This window comes from Cyrtonyx montezumae, unplaced genomic scaffold, assembly GCF_038088225.1.
Source record: "Cyrtonyx montezumae isolate F1298 unplaced genomic scaffold, pur_monq_1.0 scaffold_12, whole genome shotgun sequence".
NCBI lineage: Eukaryota > Metazoa > Chordata > Aves > Galliformes > Odontophoridae > Cyrtonyx > Cyrtonyx montezumae.
Genome location: NW_027071848.1, coordinates 17,508,914 through 17,528,548, shown reverse-complemented (window position 1 = coordinate 17,528,548; position 19,635 = coordinate 17,508,914). Strand labels below are relative to the sequence as shown.

Here is a 19,635-nt window from a genome sequence, read left to right as displayed (position 1 = left end):
TGGATAGTAAATCCCCTTTTGGACATGATAAAAAACTTTGTCCACGGAATATATGAATTCATCCATCTCACCAGCATCTTCTATGCCAAACCCTAAACCTCTCTCTCGCATGTCCCCATCTTGCAGATGAGAGAAGGAAGCTTATGTTGTGTCTGACTTGAGTCCCTGGGCATACCAGCTGACTGGCCAATGCATCCATGTGGGTTGGCCAACTGGCACACAAACATGCTGAACAGCTCATTGCAACAGCATTCATTTTGGACTTCCTCCTTTGCCAGCAGATGGCTTTCATGAAACGCTCATGAGGTCTCCTGAGTTGAGATTATCTGTCAATTTTGGCTGAAATAGGGAAACTGATGAAGACAGAGAACTTGCATATAGATGGACAAACAGTCTGAACTTCCCAGGAAGCCAGGCTATGGATAGCACTGGGATCACAGCCTGCCTTCCTTTCAGCATTCAGTAACTTCCCTTGGGGCCTTCCTGAGTGCTATTAGAATTGCTGTTAACACTTTTAAAAAGAAGACTTGGAGGTGACAGCTGAGCTGAGTGCTTGGTGAGATGAAAACCAGGAGAACCTGGCACCTGCATCTGCTGAGCTGCAACTCCCTGCTGAAGCACATCACCTCCCTTGGTGCATGAGGGAGGCAGGAAGCAAAATTTTACTCTTGGTAGGCCCTGAGGAGGAGGGTAGGGAGTACCTGTGGATCTCTAGCTGTCTATATCACGATCTCCTCGTGGGTCAGATGGAAGCATTAAATCTCAGCCTGCCCAACAGAACAACGTGATGCAAAGGGAAACCGGAGCTCCACTTTGTTGAACAGCAGTGATACACACATCTGACTTGAGGGAAAGAAAGTGCTCATCTGCACATATTCATGTCCTGCTATTGCAGATATTTTGTTGGTGTTCATTCTGTGGACTTAGTGGTGGTTCTGAAGGTGAATCATGGTGTCCAAATGTTTTGCACTGATGCTTCTTTCCAACAGAAGGCATGCAGTCGTTGTCTTTGGCATAGGCGGAACAAGCCAGTAGTGTCCTGCCAATATTTCAACATGTATCTTCCTAAACAATATTCTTTTACCTAAAGACAAATCCAAGGGGATAAACAGAGCATATATGTAGGAAATAAACCTAATTTTTCAACAAATGTGTTTTCTTGAAAGCATAACTAAAAGGGAATTAACAGTGCATGATAGACATACACTAACCTGCTCAGTGCTGAAAGGACATTTTGCCTCTTAAATGTATTAGGATTTAGAAAAGTTAGCAAAACAATCTCTGAATGGAGCATGTATACGCATATGTCTGCAGAGTCCTTCTCGGAGTTAGGGAAGAGTAAGGCTACTTGCTGTTTGCTGAAATCTCCACTCGCTCCTCTGCCATCAGCTGGATCAGTAGGAATCCTCTACTTAAAGTATTATGGGAAGAGAGAAATTCAAGCAGGCACACCAGGGGAAAGACCAGACCACTGTGGTCCAACCACAACAATCATCCCATTGCTTTGCAATGACTTCTGAGGTCTTTTCCTCAATAGTTTCCACCACAAATAGATCTGTAATTTCCTCTTCCATCTCAGGCTTTCTGCATTATACCTCTTTCATTTGCTGGCAGATGCAGCAGCACTGTATGATTCATTTCCCCAGCCCCTGGCTCGGATCTGAGGCTGTAGCATGGTTCTTCAGCTGAGATGGGTGCTGGAAGAAAGGATTAAAGCTTTGGTGGTAAACGGGACTTGGGGACAGATGAGCAGATTCAGTGTGTCAAGCATGCCAGGGAGGATTTACTCCACTCTGATCATGGCAAATGGGTTCAGACTTTCTGTATATAATGTGGTTGCAAATCCATGGCTTGAAACTCTCTGTTGCAAAGATAGGCAGAGCTGCAAAAATATTTTATCTTGCTCCTTTTGCAGCAATAGCTGTATAGGGAAACTATGCAGCACAGACTAATCTAACAACCATAATTACTCAATAAACAGCAGCGTGCCAGGCTTAGTTTTGTATACACTGCTTCTCTGGTGGGTTTTGGCTGGCATCCACAATGCAGAACACAGACTGCACCACTGGAGGGCTCACAACCTGTTTAAACAGATGTTATCTCATCCTCATGACTTATTTATAAACTAAAAGATTTATACAGAGACATTTTGTCTCTAGAATACTCTGTTTTGTTGCAAAGTCACTACTGCTTTTGCTAGACACTATGGATATCTCTGTATTACTCAAGTAAACATACCATTGGTATGGTGCTAAGGACTGTGTTCAAAATATTTGTCTCCCTTGCTGTCCAAAAGATGATGGTTGCTTGGAAGCTGCCTGTTGAGAGTGATCCTTAGCTTGCCCCAGAGCAGTATTTGGGACAATGCAAGTTGGTCAAAACCAAAATAATGTTAGAAACAAGGTACTAGGTTAAATCACTGCATTTCAGTGCCTAGGAATGTCCTGTAAAATCTTTTAATGTACAAGAAAAGGCATAATCTACGAGCACTCTAGCCGGTAACTTTAGTCATGCTGGTTGAATATGATTGTAAGTGACATTCTGAACATAACAGAAGTAGTAGTCACATAGTTGTGGAATGGAGCAGCAAAGCTCAGATAAAAAGGATATTTTTTTCATTAAAAAACTAAGACCTGATAATGTCAGGACAAAATACGGTTTGATGCTACTGTCAAAAAAAATCCAAAACATCAGAGTACTTGTGTGAAGAGTGATTGACTTGCATTTTTCAGTCACAGAAACAGTCTGGTGCTGTTTGTAGAAGGATCAAGGCAGGTGCTCTCGAGTCAGAGATGGAAAGTTTCGTTCTCCTTCACTGTTGTGTTGGGTCACAGATTGTTGCTACCTGGGCAAAGGGGCTCTGAGGTAACACCAAGTGACACAAGAAAGGCTGATTTTGTTGTGGGAAGACTGGGATGGCAGAAGCAACTTTTAGCCACCCACATTAACCATCTGGCAGAGGCTGTGGAACTTCCTTCTCAACACCATTTCATCAGTGTTGATGAAATGGCTGCAAGAATCCTGCCTCTAGGCCCTGTGTCCACACTGTATGAGATGGTGTTTAAAAACTGGAAGGAATTGAAAGAGAACAACAAAATACAGACAGGGCTGGACCCATGCTTTATAACTAGGAATTTGTAGAGGTCAGCCTACTGAATTTAGCAAAACAACATGATGTTTTTTAAGGGCTGTAATTATATATGTGGTATTACTGAGACTCTTTCAGAAGAGCCAAAAATGTAAGTTAGAAAAAATTTTAGGTGGAAATGAGATCCTGTTTAGCAGTGGACAGGTAGGTGGCCATTGAGACATGAGCTTAGGTGCCATTAAAATAGCTAGTTTTGAAGTGGGTTAAGGCAGCTTTCTAAAACAAATAACCTTGCCAAAATCAAACAATTTGACTTCATAGTGTTTGCTTGTATAGGAGGAAAAGTCACAGACTCTTTCCACCAAAGAATGTTTGGGAAACCAGAAGGTCTACGTTATTTTTCCTGTTCATTTCAAGGGAGTTCCCTGTTAATTGCAGGGGAGTATGGGGAGATGACCTTTAAATGTCCCTTCCAACTCTAAGAGTTCTATGATTTAGGGGTACAGTAAGGACTTGGGGGATTGCCATGAAGACTCTGAGTGGGAGACATAGAAGCAGTCAATTACTCAGCCAGAGCTTATGTAAAAATGCAGATAACTGGTCCTTGTTTACCACTGACTCATCTTCTTGTGCTTGTCTCTGAGCTCACCCAGACAGACTTAGAAGAATTTATTAATTGCAGAAAAATATTTTGAATAAATTAAGAAAAGACAAATAATTCCAAACAATGGGATCATGGCCACACAAACTGTTTCTATCACCATCCCAGTTCTTTTCACTACTCCAGTCAAAGTATGTTTTGCAGAAGAACTGAAGTACAAACAGACAGAAAATTAAGCTGCTACTGTATCTGAGAGCATGTCCTTCTGCTGAGTCTACAGTGCATGCCCCATGTCTCAGCTCCATATCATACTGACACCTCAGTTGCCCGTGCATAACTTTCTTCTCTCACTTAGAGTCCAAGCCATTAGACCATGGCTTTTCATCACCCTGAAGGTATAACTCATAAGGCACATTGGTTATTGTCCCCAGGCCTCCCAAGGTCACATCTTAGAAGTTATATATATGTCACTGTGAAAGTATGTGATGTGCCAGACTTCTTAAGATAGTGCTAGAATACAGTGCAAAGGAACGCAATGCAGTATTACTTAATATTAGAAATACTGAATCCAAGAATAGGAGAAAGTCCAAAGAGAATTGAGTAAAGTTCTCTTTTCCCATGTCATTTCTCACCTAACACTTACAAGAGAAAATGAAAGAGAAATGAAATGCATGGAGCGTTAAACTTTTTTTCCCAGCATTACTGAAGTGCCTGAGGCACTTCCCATCCATTTCCTTTGCAGTCTGACTGCCCTACTGGGTGGTCATCTCCTTGGGCAAACTATCTTGTGTCACACTTCATCTTTTGAGGCTTATCATCACATTAGCAGCAAGAGATAAATCAACCTGAAAGACACATTCAAAGATTTTTGGCTGTGACAGCTCTGATAATATAATGGTCTCTCAAAGAGCTTGTTTTCTATTATTCTTCCACTCTTCCTAAAACTTTATACGATGATAACTTTGTTACAAACTTCAGTGGTGTCCGTCGCATAATGAATGGAAAGACTGAATCATGGGATGGTCACCTTAGAAAAGCAAGAAGGGAACCTTTAACCAAGCTACTGATCCAGTGAGAGCTGAACATCATCTTTATTTTATTTTTTTTCAGACTGCTAGCACTCTTGTTGTAGCTGAAGCCAAATCTTCTGGAATCTACAGCTGCATGGCATCCAACAAAGTAGGAAAAGCCGAAAGAAATGTCAGCTTTCTTGTAACAGGTACGATCTACTCTAGTCCTATGATTCTATTTGTTAGGCTGTGATGGATTTTTCATATACTAAGTTTGAGTATTGTTGTAATATGTGCATTTGTAAACTTATCACATGCTTATTGGTGTCCCTGGAAAGGGTTTATGACAGCAGCTGGTCTGAATATGTAAGAAAAGCACAAAATTTGGTAAATGACTCATCCCTTCAACAAGTATCCCCACGTGACACAAATTGCTCCCAAATATAGCAACCTGTAATTCTTCCTTTTAAATCACCTAGCCTCTGCAGTCACTCCATACATGCAATGGTAGTGCATTTTCATACAGCAGGAAACCTTCCTTCTTCTGAGACACAGCCTTGCACGTAGCTTGGGTCATGACACTAAGACTCATCATGTTAGCATGTTTCCTGTTGGTTTTTTTTTGTTGTGTTTTTTTTTTCTTTTTTTCCCATCACTACATATGAATTTACAGGTTTAGAAACAAACTGTGAAATTATTTGCCCTTAGGAGTTACTGGGAAAAAAACCCCCACAAATTTAAGAGAATAATTACTGCATGATTTGGCAGAATAATGTTTGCAGATGCCAACACAAAGGATTTGCTTTCTAGTGAAATCATTTATTTTGCTTTTGTTTACAAAACAGTAGTAATTCATGGAGCACTTAATCTAATGACTGCTCTCAGGATAGGTCATTAAAGAAATGTAATCCATTCAGAAATACGAAAACACCCCCACACTCATTTTGTGGACTAATACCTTTGTTTCTGGAGTGTTTTGGCTGTAATAGTACACTTTCACTTTTCGAGAGTGCCAATCATCTATACATACATCAATTTGGTAACAAACATGAGAAGTAATCTTCGTAATGTAAACAGATAAGTGATACAAAAGCAGGTTGTTTGTTAAAATACAGAAACAAGAATCTCTATGTATGACAAGAACACTTGCCAGCTTGAAGATAGCTGCTGCCCCAATCGCAGTTTTCCTTTTGTCCCTACTCTTCCATTGTGTCTGTTTGATCAGAAAGCTGAATAATGACAAATAACTGTTCATAAACTAATGTGCCTTTGAGCTGTATTTTCAGCTTCATGTGAGGACTTTGCACATAACTTTGAGCAGTTGCTGAGAGTCACTCATTGAGGTTTTTATTCGTTGAATGTGTAAGGCAATGAATATGAACTTCTCCAGCTCTTCAGTCTTCAAAATATCACATGAAAGACCCTGGAACCAAGCAAAGCTGAAGTTTGATTTGCAATACACAAATCTCCCTTTCAAAGTTATGATGAGTTTTTTAGATCTTTTAGTGTTGTGACATGGGAGAGTTAGTTTCCCTTCTTAGATCTCACATTCTCAGATCTTGACCAGGCACTGAAGAAAATCCTTCTCCTTGATACCAAAGCTTGCATGAGATCATGCAGAATATTATGACTTTCTTTTGAAGGCTCTGGCATTGGCTGGTGTTCAGAAGAGGAGTGGTTGCCTTATTATGTCTTGGAAACTCTTAATAGCTTGACTGGTGTCAGTCTTTTTATATAGGGTGGTGATGCTGAAAAGCATATTTCCTTTGAGTTCCTGGAGCTAAGCAACATAAACTGTGAGACATGGAAAGTCCTGCTCATCTGCTGACACTCAGCTGTGCTGATTGAAGGCAGCTTATTTAAACAATGCTGCTGCATTGTTCTTGTAAGAATGAAGTTAGATTCATTCTTCTGTGCACATAGCGCATCAATTGATTACATGTCGTGGTCATAATTCTCCTCTGTCAGGGTAAGACCAAACTGCTTTTGTTTCACTTCAAGGAAACTAATGTAAAATATTCTCCCCGACTCACTGAATTACATACAGAGGGAATTAAAATTACGGGCCAAATAGTGATGGGTGTGAAAGAAATGAGAAGACACCGCAGAGTGTTTACTTCTGATGAGTTCAAAATCAATATTTTGGGTCTCGGGTGACAGCCTGGGGTTAGTTTATCTCATATTATTCGGTCTGCTGGCGCCATATGTAGTCAGCCTGAGCCACACAAAACTGAGTGTAAGAGGAGAAAGTGTCTAAACAGAGAAGACAGTCCTTCATAGGAGGAGGACCCCAGAGAATTGAGAGAGAAAGGAAGAATCCTTTTCCTAGGAGGCAATCACACTCATTCAGGCCTTGTTTTAAGGGAGAGGAAAAGCACGTGCTCCAGTGGAGCAGCTGTGGAGGTGTGAGGAGTCCCTTCTCAACAGACCGAGACCACTGGGAAGGCGGTGACTATCTGAGGAGGCCTAGTTTTGCAGTAGCATTGTCAGCCTCTTCATGGAAGGGTAGATGTGAGAAATCTAGTGCAAGAAAGTGTAGCAGAGGGGACCTACTATACTTTAACACTTTTCACACCTGTTTTTAAATAAGAATAAGCCCTTATTTTTAAATTATTGTACATCTCTCATTAATTCTGGGCTTGTACATGTCTTTCTGGGAGAAATGATGGTGGTATATTTTTCCACTCTGACTGAGTGGAAATGAAGTCCCTGGGCTCTTGGTAGCTTCCCTTTCCTATCGCTTTTGTCAGATGAATGGCATTTTTGGGGCGTTGACACAGTAACCTGTTTCTAAACTCAGACCTGTGTTTGGGGTACAAAAGCAGTTGTGAGTCTTGTATGCTAGTGATGTGGAAAGGTGATTTCTGAGCTCTCATGCTTGTTGATGCTGAAACAATCTCTCAACAACACCTTTATATCAAATTCAGCCCCCTTCCCTCCAGCCTGCCCCTTTCCCTACATTTTGGGCTGTTTTGTTGGCACACAGCAGGCTCATGGGTGTGTTTGCAATTATACAGGGTAAAACAGGAACAGCTCAGCCTTATCTCCCTGGTTTCCCAGTGTCACTAAGCGCATTTTATTTTGAGATTCCTGATGGTGCTTGGCAAAGATAAACAAAATCTTCCATCAGGAAACCTGGGAGCTATTTCCACAGGAAGCTTCAAATCACTAAAGTAAATAAAACCCTTTTACATTATTCTGAGCCACGTTATTTAGCTAGCCTGAGTCTGTAACAATTGGTGAGAGGTGTCATATATTAGGGGGCTCGTAGCCTTTAAACAAATGATTCTCTTGGAATCCTGCGCATTTGCTTTTGTCCTTAGATTTATTCAGAAAACAGACTTTCTTCACAGGAGACACATCTAGGAAGTGTTCCAGACCTGACCACGTGGAAGTAGTTGCAACTATATTGTTATGTTGGCACGCTATCCTTTTATGTTGAAAGTAGTCCATTTGCCTCAGACTCAGGAGGTCTTTAATTTCATATTTAGAGATTTATGTGGCACTTCTTAGCTGTTTTCTTAGCACTGGTATCTGCAAAAGCCCAAAATTAGCAGTATTCCAAACCAGTAACCTGCCTTTCCCAGTGCATATCAGAAAAATTTCAGATACGATGTGAGTAAGATACATCTATTTCTTGGATCAAAACACCCACAGTCAAAATTTTGCCCCTTGATTGGATTTAAGTGCTCCTGAGCTCAATGCTTTTTAACAAAATCAAGCACAGATTTCACTTTATCTAACTGAAGTATTAAAGTTGGATATCTATCCCATGACAGAGAAGGACCTCTCTGTCCTCTTTTGGCTAATCTGAAGATGATGGGCTTCATTGCCCTCTGGTTGTGCCTGCATCACTCCGTGGCTGTAAGCCTTTGCTCATACACAAAACAAATTATTATCACAAATTATTATTATACACAAAACTCATTATTATCTCTGCTTCCATTGGGATAATCTTTGGATTGCATGCCTCCCTGGAAGGCATCTACAGTAGCTAATTTTTTCCTGTGTTTAACACTCAGCACTTAGTTTAGAAAAGAGAAACAAAGATAATTAAGGGAGCTAGTGATGTCAGCCTCTATGAATGCCAGTGGTGAGCAGATCATGTCTGTTGGTCCTGGGGGAGATAAGGCAGCTCGATTTGCACTGATGAGATTTAGAGAGTCAGGAGAAGCTTTCTATGAAAGAAGTTACTGAAAGAGTTTGTGAGGTGGTATTCACTGGAAACCTATTCTGCACCCTGCTGCTGTGACATTAGGCCTGAAGTGATACTTGCATGCATGGAGCTGAATTAAAGCCTGCGTTGAGCTGTTCATGCTCTAAGAGACAAGAAAGGAAAGCATAATCCTCCCTTATGAAAGACAAAACTGTTCTTACAATTTTGAGGCAATTTCACAGCCAAGTGCTGTAGCAATTAGCAGTGAGAGAACAATTGAAAATGTCTTACGCCGATTTCACTGGAAGGAGAAGGAAATGACTTTATCAGAATATTGGCTACAAATAAACCAGGAAAGGTTGCATTCTAGGAGAAAAACTTGGAAATGTTTTCTCTCAGGAACCTGCCTCTACTTTCACTTATGCCTGCAGCACTCCTCTGCCTTGCTCAAGAGGCTCGGCTCAGTGGAGAGGGCCTGGAGGTGGCCAACACCATCACAGGTCTGCACCTTTCTCTGAGTGACATAAATCTTACAAGCCCTTGCCCACATGGCTTCACCAATGTTTCTTTCAACTGTAGGATGAACTGGACTATCTGCTGTGGAAAATATGAGTCTAATTTTAAGTCCTATTTATGCTTAGGAAATGGTTGATGCAGTGATTCTTGGTTTCTGTCAAGTAGAGATGTCTTTCACCTACATTTAATACCAAGAAGTCTGAATAGAGTGATCATTGGTTTGATATTGCCTATACCCAGCTGGACAGCAGGCCAGAGGGTACTGATTTTGCTTTCCTCTCATGTGGCCAAGGTGTTTCATGTGCATGGAAGTAAATATCTTTGTTTCAAGGGAAATTCAGGCATGTAATATTCCACGATTTCTCCGTATTCTCCAGATTTTAAGCATATTTAAGAAATAGGCATACATTATCTGACTACTCACAAATATTGAGAAAACAATATAAATAAGTATGATGAGCTGCAGCGTTTTTCTCTCACCCTCTAAAAATTCGCCTTCTCTTACACAGTTCACAAGCTGCAGCTGAGACCAGAATTTATCTCTTTTTTCATAGTCCCAGCATGCTGTCTTTAAGTAATCCTGCTTTTGGTACCTTGCCCTGGTCTGTCTTGCCTTGTCATAACATTTATACAAACTCAGTACTTCCAAGACTGGCTTCAGTTTACGCCAGATGATGTCCAACCCATGTGTCTTGTAGCTCTAAGACAAATTATCAAATAGCTGGAGCCTAGCATGAGAAAGGAAAGCTGAGAGACTTCAGCAGGAAGACGACGACATTGATTAGTTCAAAGTCTTTTTGATAAAGGGGATGATATATGCCACGTCAATTTCAGCTCATTTGCTTCACATAAACTAAAAAGTGTTCTTGTTTTTTGACAGATGTACCAAGTGGATTCCACATTAGTTTGGAAAAAGTTCCCATCGAAGGAGAGAATTTGGTGTTGTCCTGTTCAGCCAACAAATTCATGTACAAGGACATTTCTTGGATTTTACCGAGGACAGTCACTAATCAAACGAAAGCAAGAAGGGCCCTCAACAAGGAGTACTCCATCACCCTCACCCTGACTATCAAGAATGTTTCCCTGGCACACTCAGGCACCTATACCTGCCGAGCAAGGAACATATTCACGGGGAAAGAAGTGCTTCAAAAGAAAGACGTTACAATCAGAGGTGAGCACTGCAACAAAAAGGCTGTTTACTCTCGGATCCTCAAATATAAGAGCACAAGGAATGATTGTACAACACAAAGCAATGTAAAACATTAAAGGACTCATTAAACAGTATCAGGTGTCTCATATCATCTTGATTTCTTATTGCTGTTGCCACCTTTCAGGCCCTGAGGTGGTGCACATTCCCCCATGGGTTGGACATAGGAGGAATAGCAAACCAAATCTATGCGTGAGCTTCCAGTTGAGTTCAGACGGGTATTTTCTGCTTTGACAAAGCACGTGGAAGCTGGGGTTTTGAAGATCCCCTGTGCTACATTTTGCATATTGTTCTTTTTTCTCTTGCTGTCTCCTGCTGAGTGATCAGGAAAACTTTGGATCAATCTTTTCTTCCACTTTGATATCGGCCTCGTCAAAAGTCAAAGCTGAATAAACTGATTAACTTTAAAAACTGCTGATTTCAGTCAACAATGGACATTTAATAAGTTAACGTTAATGCGCAGAATGAGCAGAACTCAGTTTGCGATTGACTGGACTATCTATTTTTTATTTTAATCTGATCTTGATGGACTTATAAATATTACCTGCTGAGCAAGTTCTAATGCTTATTTATTTGAAATTATTTTCGACACTAAAGTACATTAATCTTAAAAAGTATCTTCTAAAGGAAGTATGCAGGGAAAAAATAAAAATGTTGATATAATGCACAGCTCTATTATATCATTTATAATAATGATGATTTAAAAACTGACAGACATGAACTGTGTTTCTCCAAATAAATCCAGGTAGATTTCCAGTTGCTGTGTCGGTCAATTTTTAAAGTCAGTTCTTCACTAATGTAAACAGCAGTCGATAAAAGTGTGAGTGTTATTTCTGGCCTGAAGATACAGGAATTTGTAATGTTGTAATTATTTTATTAAAAGAGATATCCCACAGGATTGCAGCCAGTACAGTGAGAGGTTTAATACATTTTTAAAAATACAGGTCCCAAACCGAAGCCATTAAAAATATTCATTGCTTCTGGTATCAGATGTCAATTGGATTTATTATGGGGATTAAGAACCAGACAGACAAACTGCTGAAGGAGAATTAAGGGCAACCTTAAACTTCCTTGTGAGCATTTCTCTTTTTTTTTTTTCCCTTTGTCATGATTTTGCTATGAGATGTTTCTGTGTATTATGAATTCTGTATGAGGAAGAAGTTACTATTTTTAATAGATCTGATAACTTTATTTTTTTACAATGCATAGCTTTTATTATTTTTGGTTGCATTTATGATTGATCATTTATATAGCATTTACATAAGCCATAACAAAACAGACCACAGCGACCAAAATAGCTACAGCTAAGGAACAAAGTGGTTGTGCTTCTAAAATAGAGGTTGACAACATGACAGTTTCTTGTGCTTGGGAACTCACCAGACAATTTCCTCCTTTAGGTATCGAGACTGTGTCCCACGGCTAAACTTGTCTTTCACGTGGGAATTGCTTTTGTCAAGTGTGAAAGCGTAAACAATAGCATTTCCCCATAATGCCAGTTTCATGGAGCCTAAAATGCTTAGAAAACAATTGATAACCTGGAAGTTGTCAGAGTAAAGAAAAGAATAATCATTTATATCTTGAAATGTCACCTATAGCCTGCTTGTATACAGTAACTCTTTTGTTCATTATTAGTGTGATGGCTTCCAGAAACAATACGTTCTTTTATTTTTCCCCTTAAATATGCCTAAAAAGCAAGTGAAATCATCGGTGATGGCTTTAAAAATGGGGCAAATGCACTCTGGAGCATTTGCAAGTATTCAGAAGAATTACAATACAGAATCCCCCTTTTTACAAGGCTATTTTGTGAGAAGACGTTTGATGGCAAGGTGGGCGGTGATGACAGGACATTCTGAATTTTCCATGGCCTTGGGAGCCAGAGCGTGATGCTCTGTAGCAGCCAGTTGACAGACAATATAAGTGTGGGTCAAAAAAAGACGTGCCCATTAGTCTATTCCTCTGTGAAACGGCTGTGAGCTGCAACGATGTGCATCACTGCAGGGTGAACATCCTGCCAGCCTTGGACAGCTGCACTGTGTGAGAGTGCTCGGAGGTCCCTGTGTGCGTGCTCGTGCTGGGAGGTACAGAGAAACCTCAGTGGAAAGCAGTTCTTGGCGGACAGACAAAAACTACTGTTGCTTTTGATGTCCTCAGATGATGGGAGAACCTCAGTGGTTTGGGGAGCTTCTCTATCTTTTGTTGTGTAATATATTAGTTAGAGAGAAAGGTGTGAATTATATTCTTTTTTTTTTTTAATGTGTTAAAATTAAAGCTTGTATTTATATTTTTGTACTGGTTAATAAAAATAAGTGAACAAACAACGTTAACTATAACAAAGAGCAAAGATGTACAGAATGGAAAGTATATCCCCAGATGAACAAATCATAATGTATTCCTCTGTTCTGCTCCGGGTCTGCCGCGTGCTGTGACACCAGTGTCCCCTTGTCCCTTCTGTGACCTCCTGTCACCTCCCTGGACCAAACTCTGCCTACAATGAAGTTTCCTGGGGTAACTGAGAGCAGAGTCTGGCCCTCGGCTTTGGGGCGATAGGAGCAGGGCAGCACAGCTCCTGTTTGGAACTCACTCCATTTGGCTGTGCTGCAAAAACAAGCACGAGAACACAGGTGGTTGGCAAACCTAATCCTCAGGTTGACCACATCCTTGAAAAATCAGCCAATCGCAGCAGAGAAATTATTAAAAGTATGTGAATGGTGACTGGAACTAAGTTTTAAGCAAGATAGTTTTTCTTGATATGGAAACCCAACTTTAGTGTATGGCTATAAACAAATTAAAAATAATCACAAATAACCCATGGAATGTGTGATTTGCCTTTGTTGTGTCTTCATTTCAGATGTCTGGGCTGGGGTGTCCATCATTTATCGTTGATAAGTGTAAAATGTGGAGCTCTTCTCAGTTTGTGGATGTGGGTGTGTGTCAGAAGATGTCTGCTCATAGACAGATTGTTGTGAAAAAAGTGAGAAATGTGCAAAAATAACAGAGGGCAGTCTTCTTGGCTGTAAGGAAAATATTGTTGACCGTATCATTTATGTACGTATTCAGTGAAGAATGTGCTGTACAGATGCTCTCATAAGCACTACTGGTTATGAAGTGAGAACAGATTGTCTGCTATCCTGTCAACAAATAATAGCATTGCCCTTGGAAATTACAGACTTGCAGCTCAGAGAAGCCACAAACTGGCCATTGCAGGTTCACTATGCTGGGATTAGTTCCAAGAGATAAGAGCAAAGGTAGGCTACAATAAAAGCACGGAAAAGCTTTTAGTGCTACAGGGCTCATGCTGCGTAAGCCATACTGTGTAAGCCAGTGGTACATAGGTGCTTTACTTTTCTGGAGAGCTTTTGTTCACAGCTGGTAACAGAACATTTGTGAAGATGAAATCGTTCGATAGACAGTCACATTTTTCACAAAGGACAAAATATAATCTTCCAAATACAGATTGACAGAAATGTAGACAGAACTATAATTGGTGTATTGATATCTCCTGCACTGCAAATGAAAATAGTGATGAAGAGTGTTTTTTTATTTTATTTTATTTTGATCTATTTCATGTTTTTCAACATCTTACTATGTCAGAAACTACTAATCCTGGCAGCATCCTTGAAAGGAAAGATTGTAAATAATTCAGTTCTTGCAAGACTGGGGAAATTCAAGGGAATTTGCTCTGCCTCTGCATCAAGAGATTGCTCAGGATGTCCCCATATTCTCCATCACTGCTTTTAAGGAACCCAAGTATCAGGAAGAATCATGTGAGAGTTCTCAATGTCACAGAAAACTGTTCCCGTATAAAGCATATGAATGCTGTAAATGTCTTTGTCAGAACACCCTCCAACTCTGTAGGAAACAGGAGGAGGAGTGCTAAAATGCTGAAATGAGGATGGGAAGGATTTGTTTTATTTTCTTTGGAGATGATTTGACCATGATGTCTACAAAGTGTTTTTGAGATGCCCTTCCATTCAGCTGGGAGACCATTCAGCAGGAGCTGCACTTCACATATTCATTGCTACTAAATGTCACGGACGTGTTTTATTGCATTGCCTTCACCTGAATTTTGGTAGATAAAAGCAAAAGAGGAGCAGCGTTGCTATGCTGCATGATACACTAGTGCTTGACTTTGGCCTCTGGAATCTGCATTTCCAGCATCCGTGGGCTACCAGCGGACATGGGCGTATTCATCAGTGCTGTGCTCAGACGAAACAGAAAAGTGGAAAAATCTGTGAAGATGTTGGGATGTGTAACACTACGTTTTTATTCTCATCGTTTCTGGGTTTAAACTGTGCAGGTTTACTGAGTATAATTCATAACTGTATTCTTTAAAGTAAGTGAACTGTAAAAGTCATATTCACGGGTATTGTGCCGTCGGTGAGGCTCTGATACAAGATTGTCGGGTTAATTGCTGACAGTCCTGGTCTCACGGTTTGTTTCTCCTTTCTGCAAAATTCTGTATTTGTTTTGATAAATCAGTGTGGTCAAGAATGGAACTGGGGAAGTATGCTAAATGATGCCATTGGGTGTTCATTGGTCAGAACAGCCAACTCCCAGTGAGTAAAGGGACCAGACTGAGTGCTCTTAAACAAACCAGGATGGTAAATAAAATCTGTGGACAACTAACATAGTACAACTGCCATAGCGGTCTCTTAAATCATTCAACTGCTGGTAGGGAGGATAATAAAGCTCCACAGTTACAGGCATGTAAAACGGAGGTGTTGTTTTGTCTCGTAGCACAAGAGGCACCGGCCCTGCTGCAGCAGCTTGTGGACCAGACGGTGAACACCAGTAACTCTGCCATGCTGGAGTGCCAGGTTCATGGCATCCCTGAGCCCCAGATAACCTGGTTTAAAAACCACGAGGAAATACAGCAAGAATCAGGTGAGAACTCTGATCTCGTACAATCTTTTTCTTGTGTCCTGTGACCACTTGCAATCCCTGGCTTTGGTACCCAGACATGAGTAGCATTGCCCAAGCATTACAAGTCTGTTAGGTTATATTTCTCACTCCAAAATGTCAACCAGTGTGAAGGTGTAGATACAACAGGTCCCTGTGGAGTCAGCAGGAAAAACACGTATATAAATATCTCAGTTTGCATCTTTGAAGAGTCCTTTCCAGAGAATCCCACTTCCCTTCGCATACTGTAGAGGGAGCCTAAAGATCAGGTGTCTTGGCTGTGTCAGGTGTCAGAGTACAGCTTGACAGGAGAAAACTAAGCAGAAATTATGTCTGTGCAAGTGTCAGAGCATGTTGCAGGCATGCGAAGTCTGTTCTTTATTCACAACCTAACCATCAGACTAATCCCATCTAATGGGTTCCCAAAAATGGAATGCATCTGCCTGAACCAGGGGAGTTCAGGTTTCATACAGCAGAAAAGAAGAGCTTCCCAGGTGGCATTCTGCTGCTGCAGGAAAGCTCTGGGAGATGTTTACTGCTGTGTCCAAATGTGGCTTCAAACATCAGTTTATACGACATAATGGCACCTCAGTTGTGGAAGTGTTCCTTGGAAATTTCAGATGGGGACGTGTGGAAAGGCAAAACCCTTCTCATGGGAATCCCATTCAAATCAGGATCACACAATGAGATCATATTACAGGCTCAGCAAAAAATGTTCAAAGAGATTTGGTTTGTGGAAACTTGAAACCTGTGGAGTCTTAAATAACTTTTTAGAAAGTTTGTGTTGGAGGTTCTGGCCTACACTATTGGAAATTACTATGTCATGAGCAAAGGCAGTGGGAAGAACTCTGAATATCTGTCAAAGTGAGTTAGAAGTATGTGCAGCCTTCCAACACAGTCACTAAAATTAGTGACCACGTGGTTGTAACGTGATTTTTCACAATATCTTCTAGAGTGGATGTTACATGTTTAACTTGAGTGTAATGCAACACATAAGGTTAGGAACCAGGAAGACACCTCTACGGGGTAAGTCAGAGCACTTTAATTAGCTGCCTGGAATCGTTGGTGGGAATGCATTTCAATGGGACTTCGGTCCTGATGGAGCCAAATACACAAGTGTGTACTTGACTGCACATTTCCTGGCTATATCACGTCTGAAAGGCAGGCCTGATGCCAAATCTGCTGCCTGCCTCTTCCTCACTCACTGGAATATTGTCAGGACTGGACTTCGGGTTGAGCTAGCTGGAATAAGAGGGATGTTCAAAACTTAGGTAATTCCTGTGTTGCAGGGTGCACCTCACGGGGTCTCTCCTTGCATGATCTGAGAACGGGCCCTGTGTCACATGAGCGTAGAATTTGGGGTGAGTGTGCTTACCATATGGCCAATGAGGACACATGGAGCTGATCTGGGAAGTGTGACAATCCAGCTCCTGTGAGTGCAATGGGAAGCAAGGAGACCACCCACTTCCCAGAACTTAAAGACATGCTGAGGAACTTGCTTGGATGGGAGTTGGACCACAGTGCCAATCAGCACATGTGATACCAGCTGCTCTCAGCATCACTCCCTTGGGCTGAGCTTTTCACTCACACAAGTGCTCTGTAAACATTGATTTCCAAAAGATTCCCAAAACTTCCAAGTATTATTTGGCTTTCTTTTGGATAACACCGCGCTGTGCAGTCTGTGGCTCAGATTTCTTTTGAGGAGAACTTGAAGCAGATATTATTACACAAGTGCCTGTTTTTGTTTATATCCTGGCTCCAGCTCATTGCAACATATTTCATTTCACAGGAATAATTTTAGGGCCTGGAAGGCGAATGCTGTTTATTGAAAGAGTAAAAGAGGAGGACGAAGGACTTTACCAGTGCATAGCCACCAACTTGAAGGGGTCTGTGGAGAGTGCAGCATATGTCACAGTACAAGGTAAAGCACAGTGTGGCAAGGGAAGAGCTAGCCAACCAGGGGGATGCTCTTGCTGAGGCTGGGAGGGCTGGGGTACGGCTTGGGCAGCATGCGGCAAGCTCTGAAAGCAGCAATCTAAAGGAAGTCCTCGCAAGGGAAATGTACCAGGTCGGAAAGGAAGCCCAACAGGAAATGCTAACTCAGAGTATGTTTACACTGACCTAAAAAGAAGAATTGCTTCAACCCAACAAAGATAGGGTCAGGGTAGAAGACAAATGTAAATTTAGCATCATCAAAACAAACAAAAACCAAAATAAGGAACACCCTCCTACGCCCTCATTTTCCCATTTCGGGTTAATTCCACAGAAATCAGAGGCCTGGGATATTTTCATTTGTTTATTTTCAATGTAACTTAACTAGAAGACTTTAGGCTAGCACTAGGTGAGGCTGCATTTACAGCTACTCACTGTGAGAAGTAGGTATGATCTCCTTATTTCTGTAGCCATTACCTGAGTTGCTTTGCTATTCATTTAAGCACCCAGTGTCGTTCTGCCTTCTGCCAAGCCTGGCCGAGACCTGTGGCCATGACTTTCACCAAGAAACCATGGATTTGGTGACTGTTCAGTTTTACTGATTATCTTTTTAGTTCATCTAGTATGAGGTAGTGGAAATAGGTTAGCATTCTCCATTTATGTCACTGCCATGTACAAAACTGACATAACCTGTTTTATTGATTGCATGTGTTAAGTAAATAGACCTAAATTCATTTAGTATCTCTTTATAGAAGATGCTTTGGCTACCATCCAGTCACTTAGGCAGAGGTTATGTCTTTGTGGCTGTTCTCATAAAATTACTAAGTGTATCTGAATACCACTGAGTATTTTGATAGTACCCTACGGCAAAAGACAATTACAGCTAGTAAATCAGTATGGATTTTCTGCTGTGAATGTTTTAGCAGTCTCAGTTAATGGGTGTCATTGATAATACAGTGAAGTTACTTTAAAAGGTCAGGATAAGAATATACACACATGTGGGCTGCCCTAATGTAATCAAAGAGATAAAACCACCCATCTCTTTCTGAATGATGCCAAGGATTTAATAGCCATTGTAATCACAAATGTAATGCCTTGTCCCTCGGAGCTTGCTGTTTGATGCCTCCTGCTACTTGATAGTTTTGGACGATGTAATACATTGTGGTATTGATTACTGTATAACTGTATCTCAGCTATTTATTACAGCCACACTCGTTCTATGAGAAGGCTTCTAGGAAGACATATCTCCTTCTACATGAACCAGAGTAGGGGGAAGACAGCAGCCAGGAAGGCCTCTTCTCTAGTTACTTGCCCTGTAGGGATCACTGGCACCATGCTAGCATGACTCCTATGGGAGCTCTTAGATAAGCAAGAGATGAAGTCTACCGTATTAAAATATATAGTTTTGAGACTGAATGAGACAGACACAGAGAGTTTTTCTTATCTACTATAATCAGGGAAAATGCATTCCCACACTCTCTCTTCTGATCGCATGACAGGATGACACTGGAGGTGTTTTCACTCATTCCAAATGCATCAGTCTTATCCAAAGTGGAGTCCCTGACTTTCTCATGAGGAAGGGATGCCTCCCAGCCCATCCCTGAGCCTGTAGAGATGGAATTGAGGCTTTACTGGGGATCCCTTTCAAGGATTTGCCCCTTCCTTGCCTTTCCCAGGGTGCACACTGTGCCACCGCCATCAGTGTCAGTGCTTCCCTCGGTCCTGCCAGCTCTCAGGTCACGGTGCTGCAGATCAAAGCAGCAGAGCAGCACCTCGTGTTGGTGTCTGTGTTCAGCAGTTGGGAGAGGAGTTTGCAAATGAGTCAGGAAGGAAACAGTCTGCTCTTTTTATTTCCTCTGAAAAAACATTCTTATGTTCACAGATAAAACAACGCGTTATTTTTGTACCAGAGATGGATGAATGGATGGAGGAATTCAAGGGCTGACTTTAAATAATCTCAGCCCTTGTTTAGGTTGGAAGCTGTGCTCATAGGGCTGACTGAGAGGAGTGGGGCCATGTATGTGGAGATGTCAGAGCAAGCTGTCTATTTGTTCCTGCTAAGGAACTGAAGTGACAGCGAATCTGAAAAGACTGAACGAGGGCAGCAAATGCCTGCCAGAGCTGCCAGCAGATGGAAAGAGGCATGTCCCCCAGCCTGGTGACACAGCCTGCTGGGCACAATGGGGACATGAGCTGTCTGGGACAGCTCTGCTGCACTGCTTTCTG

The 19,635-nt window shown here is 41.4% G+C and overlaps 1 protein-coding gene across 1 annotated transcript in view; it reads left to right on the top strand.

Moving 5' to 3' along the window:
* FLT1 (fms related receptor tyrosine kinase 1) overlaps window positions 1-19,635 on the top strand; it is a 100,989-nt gene that overhangs the window by 54,560 nt on the left and 26,794 nt on the right. Inside the window, exons 12-15 of the mRNA XM_065730148.1 lie at window positions 4,800-4,908; window positions 10,252-10,542; window positions 15,316-15,462; window positions 17,267-17,398. Of these exons, the coding sequence (XP_065586220.1) occupies window positions 4,800-4,908; window positions 10,252-10,542; window positions 15,316-15,462; window positions 17,267-17,398 (679 nt within the window). The remainder of the gene's footprint in view (window positions 1-4,799; window positions 4,909-10,251; window positions 10,543-15,315; window positions 15,463-17,266; window positions 17,399-19,635) is intronic.